Here is a 9793-nt window from a genome sequence, read left to right as displayed (position 1 = left end):
CAGGAAAGCAAAAGATTTCTCAAAATAAAATTTCATTTATTAGCCAGAACTAATGACATATTAACACCTACCACAACAAGTCAGTCTGGGAAACCAAGTGTTTAACTGGAAATATTACCTCAAATTCACAAAGTTTCAGGGCTCTGTTGGTGATAAAGGAGAAATAACACTGGGCAGGATACTGACATGCTCTATGAGCTAGTCTTGTGTTCTTGGAATGAACCTGAGTCATGGTGAACTGGTTGTTTTCTGGTACTGCAGATCGAACCTGGTGTACTCTGTGACTGAGCCACATCCCCAGGCCTTTTATTATTATTATTTTTATTTATGTATTTATTTTTAATAAAAGCTGCCCTCAAACTTTGGATCCTCCTGCCTTGGCCTCCTGAGTAGCTGGGATTTCCAGCTCGCACCACCACACCCGTCTTTGAACTGTTCTTTTAAATACATACCATACTATTTGACAATATTTTGAAAGCTTTCTTTTAGATACCTTTATTTATTTTATTTATTTTTATGTGGTGCTCAGGATTGAACCCAGCACCTCGCACACGCTAGGTGAGCGCTCTATCGCTGAGCCCACACCCCAGCCCCTCTTGAAAGCTTTTTAGGGCTTCTCTAATATTCAGGATCAAAGGACTTGAACTAAGGTAGTAGAAATGGGAACAGAAAGATTGAGACATAATCAATACATTTTCAAAAGCATCAAAGCCTGACAGACCTGCCGTCGGCGGAGAAAGAAGACCCCAGGCAGCAAATGCACAATTGAGCAGGGAGGGGCTCGCAAGGGCCTTGAGTGTGAAACCGACTTTGAACTCTAAAGCCGAAGCATTGATTCGGACTGAATTCAGAATATCCTCATTAGCAATTTAGTGTTGTGATCAACATACAAACAACACTGTCTGGCTCGGGTGAAGATGGAGTGGTTGCTGTGCTGCCAGTTCTCGAGTCTTTCAGGGACACATGCTGCGAAGCTCCCACTGACGCATCTGGGACCACCTTAAAACGACAGGGGAGCTCCAGAGAAACTTCCACAGAAGGCACGATGGGCAAGACTGGCCCAGAACGGGTGCTGGCCCGGCCCAGGCATTTGGACGCACAGCTCCCCTTTCCCTCTGAGCCTCCGGGACCTGCAGGCCTCAGCAAGCACTCTGCCCTGGGTGATGCTCTCCTTTCTAAACTCTGAAATGCCCGCTACTAACAGAAGTGGCCTGCGTTTGTGGGAGGGAGTGCACGTGTGTTACCACACACCCTAGTGCAGGTAGGCAGGTATTTGTTTTACATGATAAAGGAGGAATTCTATTCCACAGCAGTTAATTGTTCTTTTAAAAGGGAACTAACTACACATGGTTGACACTCGCAGGAGGACAGCGCTGTCCCTGCACTTGGTCCTGGGCAGCCCTGGGTGGGCCGCACCAGCCCTCCCGAGCGGACTGCCACCTGCACTGTCCTCGGCTTCAGAGTTCTCAGCCCCAGTGGCCCCACAGCCCAGCTCTAGATCCTGTCAAATCCACCATGATATTCACACCACGGACTGCACCTGGGCGCTGCCAGCATCGAGCTCAAAATCCTTCAAAGATTAGACCATCATACACGTTTAAGATACATAGAAAAATAATATAATTAGGATTTATACAAAGTAGATTTTTACAAAACAACTTCACTACAAGAAATACATCTCAGATCCAAGCACAAAAACGTGAAGTCTACGTGGAAGTGCACGGGGAAGAAAGACGTTTATTGTGGAATGCTGAGTGGGGAGGCAGAGGCTGAGTGGGGAGGCGGAGGCTGAGCTCTGGTTTACTGGGACAGCTGGGAAGAGACTTTCCATTTCTCACTCCGTCCTCCACCGTCCAATGCAGTTCCTGAAGGGATCAGACAGCCGTCCCTCTTTCCAGGTTCTGCTTGGTCTCGGCCGTGTACTTCCCATAGAACCGCTCGGCCTTCTTGTTGAACTTGGCGTTCCTCTCGTTGATGTAGTCGATGTCCGCGTCATCGTTGTAGGGACGTCTCCGGCTATATTTGTCTCGTTTTTCAATTCTGGGGAAAAAAACATTTTTAAAGTTCAAAACCACCTTCTGTTTTGATCTGAGTAACGAAAGGCAGGCACATTCACGGAAGGGGCTCTGCTGCCCATCCCCACAGGCAGACAGTGAAGAGCAGAACCAGCGCTCAGTGCCCAGGATGCTCAGTGCCCAGGGCGCTCAGTGCCCAGGATGCTCAGTGCCCAGGGCGCTCAGTGCTCAGGGCGCCGGTCAGGAGCGGGTCAGTCTCCACCAACTTTAAGCTGAAATTGCTAACCAGCAGCACAACCTCAGGTAGGAACCATGAAATTCATTAATACAAACCCCTCCTTAGACTCCGTCTAAATGAGCAATGACCCAGGGTTAGGAACTGAACAGATACCTTATGACTTAAAATAAGGTAATTATTATAATATTATTTATGTTAGTAACAATGACCCCGGTTAACCTGGTGCATTGCTATGTGCCAGACACAACAATAACACTTTACATATACAGTTCCTAAAGTTAAAACGTACTCTGCTCTACCTGGTATTCATTTCTATCAGTGTTAAGAAACACAGGTAAGTGGCTACGCGCCGCTGGATTCAATCCCCCGTATTAAAAAAAACCAAAAAAAAAAAAAAATAGGAAATTGGGCCAGGCTGGGCTCCACGGTAGAGCACTTGCCTCACACATACGAGGCCCTGGGTTTGATCCTCAGCAGCACACAGAAATAAATAAATAAAGGTACTGTGTCCAACTACAGCTAAAAATATTCAAAAACAAAGTAAAAGAAACAAATAGAACTGCGGCACACTCACAGGACGCTCTCGTTTCTTCCAACATATAGTGCAGTGGGTGTTACAGTGAAATCTCTTGAAATCATTTTCTTTAGCTCTTCCTCCTCTGACTCTAACTGCTGTAGGGTAGGCCTGGAACGTCCCCGAAGCCCCTCGTAGGGAAAGCCTGGCACTCGCCTACAGTGCTTCTGGGAGGAGGTGGAATCTCTCACAAGCGGGGGGCTTAGCTGGAAAAGTCAGGTCACTTGGTGTGCCCTTAAAGGGACACCAAGATCCCAGCCCTTTCCTTCTCACTTGCACCTCGCTGCCTCCCCCATGAGGTGAAGAGGCTCCTGCATCATGTGGGCCTCCATCATCACCAGCTGCCACAACCCAGAGCAACAGGCCAGCAACCGTGGACTAAAACCTCGGAAACGTGAGCCAAAATAAACCTTTCCTCCTTGTAACTTGTCTCAACTTTTTGTACCAGTGATGGACAGCCGACACATGATGGTCAGATTCCATCAACATGCGCATCTCTATTCCGGATCCTGGGGACTGAATCCACATGGCTGCCCATCCTCAAAACCACTGAGGATCCGAGGCCAGACAAGAGCAAGTGTCATTTCTGCCTATTTAATTCTCTCGAAGCACAACGGCCTGAGACACACGCCAAGCCCACCCTGTCATTCAGCAGCGAACAGGCAGGCTGCTCTGAGGACTCACTGTTTCTCCAGGTCCATGACCATCCTGTCAATCTCCTCTGTGGAAGGCACGTGTGTCCCATGAAGGAGGCTGTTGGACGTCGGGAAAAACTCTTCTCCACTGAAAAGACAGCAAAATGGACTTAAAACAACACCACAGATTTTCACTTTCAAATTTCGAACTAAATTACCACTCACGATCTCTCGGTGTGACAAGATATATACATACACTTACTGTAGCATTCTACTTTTAAATTAAAAAAAAAAAAAGATACAGAATTAGAAAGGAACTAAGAAATCACCTACTCCAACACCTTCATCCTTCAGATGCACAAGGCAATGGCCCCGCGTGAAAGGGCTCATCAAAGGCTGCAGAGTTGGGATTAGAGCTCTGAGCTCTGGATCTCTTTCAACTAAAGCAGTAGCCTTCAAGCTACAGTCATCACATGTTTTTGAAAACAGTTCTACTGGGACACATTCAGTCATTCACGGATCTCTATGGCTGCTTTCACACTGCACTTGCACAGGTGAGCAGCTATGAACGAGACCACATGGCCCAAAAAGCTCCAAATATCTACTATCTGGTCCTTTATTTAAAAAAACAAAAACAACAACAAAAAAAAAACACCCCACCTGGGGTATGGTAACTCATATTTGTAACTCCAGAGACTCAGGAGGCTGAAGCAGGAGGATCGCAAATTTGAGGCTAGCCTCAGAAACTTACTGAGACTCTGAGCAACTCAGTGAAATCCTGACTCAAAATAAAAATGGTTGAGGATATAGCTCAGTAGTACAGAGCCCCTGGGTTTAATCCTTCAAACCAAAAAAAAAAAAAAAAAAAAATTCACCCACCCCAGCACTAAAGCTTTCTGCCTCATAAATAATATCTATCTGTGCTAATCTGGGTCTTAGCTATCAACACTCAGAATGCCAGCTTGAAAGAGAAACAAGTGGTTAGTTTAACTGCAACAAAGTGAACAACAGCCAGGCCATGTGAGTGTGGGTGGCACATACCACAACCTCAGAGACTGGGAAGGCAGAGGCAGGATTGCAAGTTCAAGGCCAGCCTCGGCAACTTAGTGAAATCCTGTCTCCAAAAAAAAGAATAGGGACGCAGCTTAGTGGTACGGCTCGCCTGGGTTCTAGCCACAGTGTGTGTGTTTGGGGGGGGGGGGGCGGTGTGGATGACGAGGCTTAACTGCTATCAACTGAATCATAAATAGTGCTGAAAAAAACAGAGACCATTCCTAGGAGCTGCTAATAACCCACAGCTCAGCATAAAGTGTGCCAGTATTTACACCCTTGTATGTGTAGGTGTGTGCACATATAACCACATAAATACACGCAGCCCCCAAGATGAGAAAACAACATCATAAAACCTATGGACTTACTGTTTTTCCCTCAGTCGCTCATAGGTTTCCATGTCAGGTTTGATTTGCTTTGTCAACCGATGATATTGGCGTAACTGGGCAGCAGCATAATCTAAAAATGAAATGAGAATCAGAGATGACATGTGTCCTTGTTTGGCCATTACTATTCAGAAAAAAATCAAATTGTCATTAAGTAACATGTGCACAGACACTAATCCATGGTCCCTTATCCGGAATATGCCGGTATAGACACCACAAAGAAGAACCAGGCTGAAGGCGCAGAGCCTTTTTTAGCTCCATCCTCTAAGATGCATGTGCCTTTCCCTAGGGTTTAGGCCTCTCAGCAAACATTCCACGGAGGGAGGAAGCTCGAGCCTCCGCTCAGTAAAGCAGAAGGCTGAGGCCAATGCTGTCTGACAGGCTTATTCAGGAAAGGTCAATTTTACCTGAAAATCCCAGGTCAGGATTTTTCCTTTTCTTTTTCCTCTCCCACCTTTCTGCATCTTCTGCACTGATCTCCAGCAACTTCACCTTCTCATAGTCTTCCCCTCTTGCTGCACACTCCTAAAAAGAAGAACAAACTGGTTCCCTCAATTATAATTCAAGCAATTACTTAATCTAAATCAGCAAAGTTTGAATAAAGACATTAAGCCTGGAAGGAAGTTCCTGTCCCTCAGTGTGGAAAGGTGTCCACAAGATGGACACAGTGGCATATGCCTGAATCCCAGCAGGATGGGAGGCTGACACAGGAAGATCATGAGCTCAAAGCCAGCCTCAGCAATTAGTGAGGCCCTAAGCAACTCAGCAAGGCCCTCTCTCTAAATATGATATAAAAAAAGGGCTGGGAATATGGCTCAGTGGCTAAAGGCTCCTGGGTTCAATTCCCAGTACCCAAAAAAAAAGAAAAAAAAAAAAAAGGGTGTCCACAGATGACCAACAGAAAAAAGACATTAAGCAATACTTTTTTAAAAATGATTGCTATATGAAAGAAATCTAGGAATTTGATGTGGTATATAAGGGAGCATATGATACCTTTTAGTGTTTAAACAGGTATCAGACCCTATCTTGAACGTTTTGCATACGTTAACTCATTTAATTTATAATTAACTCAAGGTTAAATAACTCGCCCAAAGTGTGGCAGCCACAGAAGAGCAGAGCTAAGCTTTCAATTCCAAAACATTGGCTGCGGAGCCAGACTATCAATGACCATGTTCCTGTCTCAATGCAAGAGAATGATGGAAGACGGAGCTCATGAAGACAGTGGAGTAGTTTCTGACCTTTTTCTTTTCTTCTTCCTGCAGTTCCCATTCTAAACGAGCCTTTTTGGCTTCCCAGTTTGCAGGCAACTTAAGTCTTTTATCTTCTTCCACAACTTCCTGGTGATTCAATTTACGAGCTTCATTCTAAAACCATAAAAAAAGTTTATCAGAAATACGAAAAGAAGGCACTAAAGTTGTAGCTCAGCGGTAGAGGCACTGGGTTCAATCCTTAGCACCACAAAAATATAAATAAAATAAAGGTATTTTGTCCATCTACAACTAATCTTAAAAAATATATATGAAAAGAAATCCAAATAGATCTTGCCTTTTTTGAGGAAATTCAGGAAAGACACGTTGACACTCCCTTTCTACCCCAGGTGCAACAGTCAGCCATTACACGTTAGTCAGCTTTTTGTTGCTGTGACCAAAAGACCTGACAAGAACGACTCAAGAGAGGAAGTTTACTTGGGGCTCAATTTCTGAGGGTCAGTCCATGGCAGTCACTCCAGGGCTCTGGGCCCAAGGAAAGGGGCAGAAGGGTGTGAAGGAGGAAATCTGCTCAGTTCACGGCACTCAGGAAGGCGAGAGAAAGAAGCTAGACACAAGACAAATCCTCTAAGGGTATATCCGCCCCCTATACTTACCACTCTGCAGTCCATTCAAATGATTAACCCATCAAATGATTAATCCACTGATGAGGTCACAGCTTTTATAACCCAATCTTCTTACCTCAGAGTATTGCTATATTGCCTAACAAATGAGCTCTTTGGGTGACATTTTCAAATCCAAACCACAACAGCCACCAAATGATCTTAAGCAAGGGAACAGCAGCCTAGTGAGGCATATCATCAAGAAAAATGCATCGGGCTGCACTGGTTTTCCATTCCAGAGCCTAGAAGTTAATATCAGATTTGCCCCTGTTTAGCCCTGTGGTCCCTTAAGTTGGATCAGAACAAGGTTTTACAAAGTGGGAGACCTATACCACAGGAGCACTGGAAAATATTCTACTTTTAAACCTCGAAATTCTGATCAGTTCAAAGAAAAAGACTTAATTTGGGGCTTAAGAACTTTAATACCTCTCTTAATATCCTAATCATTTCTAAGACTCCCCTACTTTTGAAACATTTTAAAAGTTTATTTACATTGAAAGCAATAAAAGGAACTTCCCATTTGAAGTACTAGTGAAAAATCGATTTTTAAAACAAAAATAAATGCATAAAACAAAATAAGTACATTTTCTTATACAAAACTGAAGTTGGATGTTTCTTAGGTCACGGGATGGTGGCAGGTAGTCCAAAAAGCCATATTTCCTATAGATTCCAGATAAGCTTTCATTAATCAATCCAAAGTAAATACTTAAGCATGTTTATGTGTTTATCAAATCAACTTTTCTGGACAGAGAGAGATACTCCTGGGGCTGGCAGCGCAGTTGAGTAGTACGACACTTGCCTAGTGTACACAAGGCCCTGGGTTCAATCCCCAACACCACCAAAATAGAACAAGTGCCAAGAGAGACACTGGTCTCAATTTCCACTCCTCATACACTCTTAGCTCTGGCAATGCCCTCTGGTTTGCCATCAAACAAAGTTGCATTTGTTGCATTGAAGGAGAGCACAAACCAAGGGGAACTTTTCAGTAAGAAAATGTTAAAAGAGACAGTTACAAAATATGAGTTTGTATCAGATGACTACAGTTCAAATTCAAGGCTTTGATTTGGGCATTGTCAAAGGCAGGGGCATTCTAGGATGAAGTAGCTTCAATTTTTAGATAGGAGACAGGAGGAACAGAGTAAGACTATAGTATATATATATATATATGTATGGTAATGTATGTATATATAGTATATATATGTATGGTAATACAGTGAGTGGTGTTTGGTCACTTTTATGACCTAAACAGTCTTCTTGATTTTGTCTCACTACAATATTTGGAGTGATGCCGAGGTTTTGTGGAAACATGGCCTAGTTGTCAGGCAGGCCACTCCAAGATCAAAGTCAGGGGATTTTTTCCTTTTCCAGTTCCAACTGTAGCCAGCTGTTTGCTGGACTCTTATCCCTAATATGAATTCTCCTCCTTTGCATGTGCTCCCTCCACTGAGTGTCTCTTCCTCCATCCCCTTTACTTGTCCGATGTCCTATTCTTTCAAACAGTGGTTTAGTGTCACCTCACTGGAGCCCCTAAAGCTACACTAATCTCTCCTCTGCACTCCCAAGGCACTTTATTCCTACCTCAAAACTGCATTTACTGCAGTATAACTTCTGGTTATAAGGTTTTGTCCTTAAATAAATAAATAAATAAATAAGGTTGGTTCTCTACTTCAGAAGAGGCCTTCATCTAGCTGAACCACCACACTACAGAGTTTCAGCGGTTTGTTGATTGTTAGTCATATTAAAAAGCTCTTAATGACACGACACAGGTTTCTTCCAATTTCTAACTACTTATTTCCTTAAGTAAAATGCAGCGCTTGTTAGAGCCACAGAGCAGGGAGGCCACGAGTACCAGGCTCCCCAACTCAGCCCAGGCAAGTTAAATCCAGTGGGCGGGACGGGGAGCGAGCGATCTGATCTCGACGCGCTTTAGGGTCAGGAGCCGCCATGGGGAAGATCCAGCTCCGCGGTCTAACAAGTGCGGGGCCGGACGGGGGCAGGTCGGAAAGGGGCCCCGGGCTACTCACTCGCTTCAGATGCAGCTCCCGGAATTTGCGCAGCCTCTGTTCGCGCTTCTGGGCGGCCAGCTCCTCCGCCGCTGTGCGGAGCCCCTCCTCAGCGCGGTCCACCCGCACCTGCTGTGAGGAATCCCGCTTCAGGCCGGGCTCGGTTCCAGGCCAAGTCCCGGCGAGTCGTCAGCCCGGCCACGACCCCACTGGCGACAGACCCCGCGGAGTCTGCGCCTTCCTGGCCCGACGCCCAGGGCTCCGCCTCCATCACTGACCCCTACCTCTCACCGAAACTCACCAACAAAACCCTCCCAAGTAAGGCCGACAGCACTTACCTGTTCGACCTCAGCCGCAGCCGCCATTACAGCCTTATTTTTCCTATTTCCGGCAACAACACTGAGCACTTCCGTCAGCCTCTGGACAGCCCTCCTAAGCCCTGTCTACAGGCCACGCCCCTTCCGGGCGGCCTCAGGAACTTGGGACCAATCCCGGCCCCTTTTAACAGCGAGTTGTTAAAATTGGTCAAGGTTCTGCGCAGCCGCAGAAGGCTGCAGAGACGAGGGCAGGAAGTGACGCAGGGGAAAAAAGGCTTGGAAAGTCCTCAGAAGAGGAAGGCTAGAAAGGTAGGGCTCAGACGTCTTGGTAGGAAATCTCCTAGCCTACGTGCTGTTCCCTAGAACATCAAGTTCTTCCTGACTGCCTTGTCTCAGTAGAGACATGATTGATACTTGTTTTAAAGTCCCTTCAATAGTCTTAAGTTTTTGAGAGAGAGAGAGAGAGAATTTTTGTTTTCGGTAGACACATCTTTATTTATTTATTTTAATATGGTGCTGAGGATCGAACCCAGCGCCCCGCGCATGCCAGGCGTGCGCGTTACCGCTTGAGCCACATCCCCAGCCCAAGTCTTTTAAGTTTTTTTTGACTGTTGGGGCCCGTCCAGTCTTGTTCTCTTAACATGCCCAATGGAGTATAATTAATAACATTGCTAAAGTTAAGATGAAGCAATAAGGTGAAATGTA

At 45.4% G+C, this 9793-nt stretch overlaps 1 protein-coding gene across 2 annotated transcripts; it reads right to left on the bottom strand.

Annotated features, from left to right (window-relative positions):
• Positions 1-1596: 1596 nt before the first annotated feature.
• Syf2 (SYF2 pre-mRNA splicing factor) lies at positions 1597-9266 on the bottom strand. Of its 2 annotated transcripts, none has more exons than XM_015485494.2 (7): positions 9110-9266; positions 8793-8903; positions 6137-6262; positions 5306-5423; positions 4881-4971; positions 3512-3610; positions 1597-2040 (listed from the first exon to the last, which is right to left on the bottom strand). In XM_015485494.2, exons 1-7 carry the CDS (start codon positions 9134-9136, stop codon positions 1875-1877), a joined length of 738 nt encoding a protein of 245 aa, XP_015340980.1. In that variant the 5' UTR covers positions 9137-9266; the 3' UTR covers positions 1597-1874. The 2 variants fall into 2 exon arrangements, with proteins under 2 accessions (XP_015340980.1, XP_015340981.1); XM_015485495.2 differs by having other exon boundaries at positions 8793-8900; positions 9110-9249.
• Positions 9267-9793: the final 527 nt, after the last annotated feature.

The sequence above is a fragment of the Marmota marmota genome, unplaced genomic scaffold (genome assembly GCF_001458135.2).
Source record: "Marmota marmota marmota unplaced genomic scaffold, marMar, whole genome shotgun sequence".
Taxonomy (NCBI): domain Eukaryota; kingdom Metazoa; phylum Chordata; class Mammalia; order Rodentia; family Sciuridae; genus Marmota; species Marmota marmota.
The sequence above is the reverse complement of the archived record's forward strand: the minus strand, read 5'-3'. Positions and strand labels throughout refer to the sequence as shown.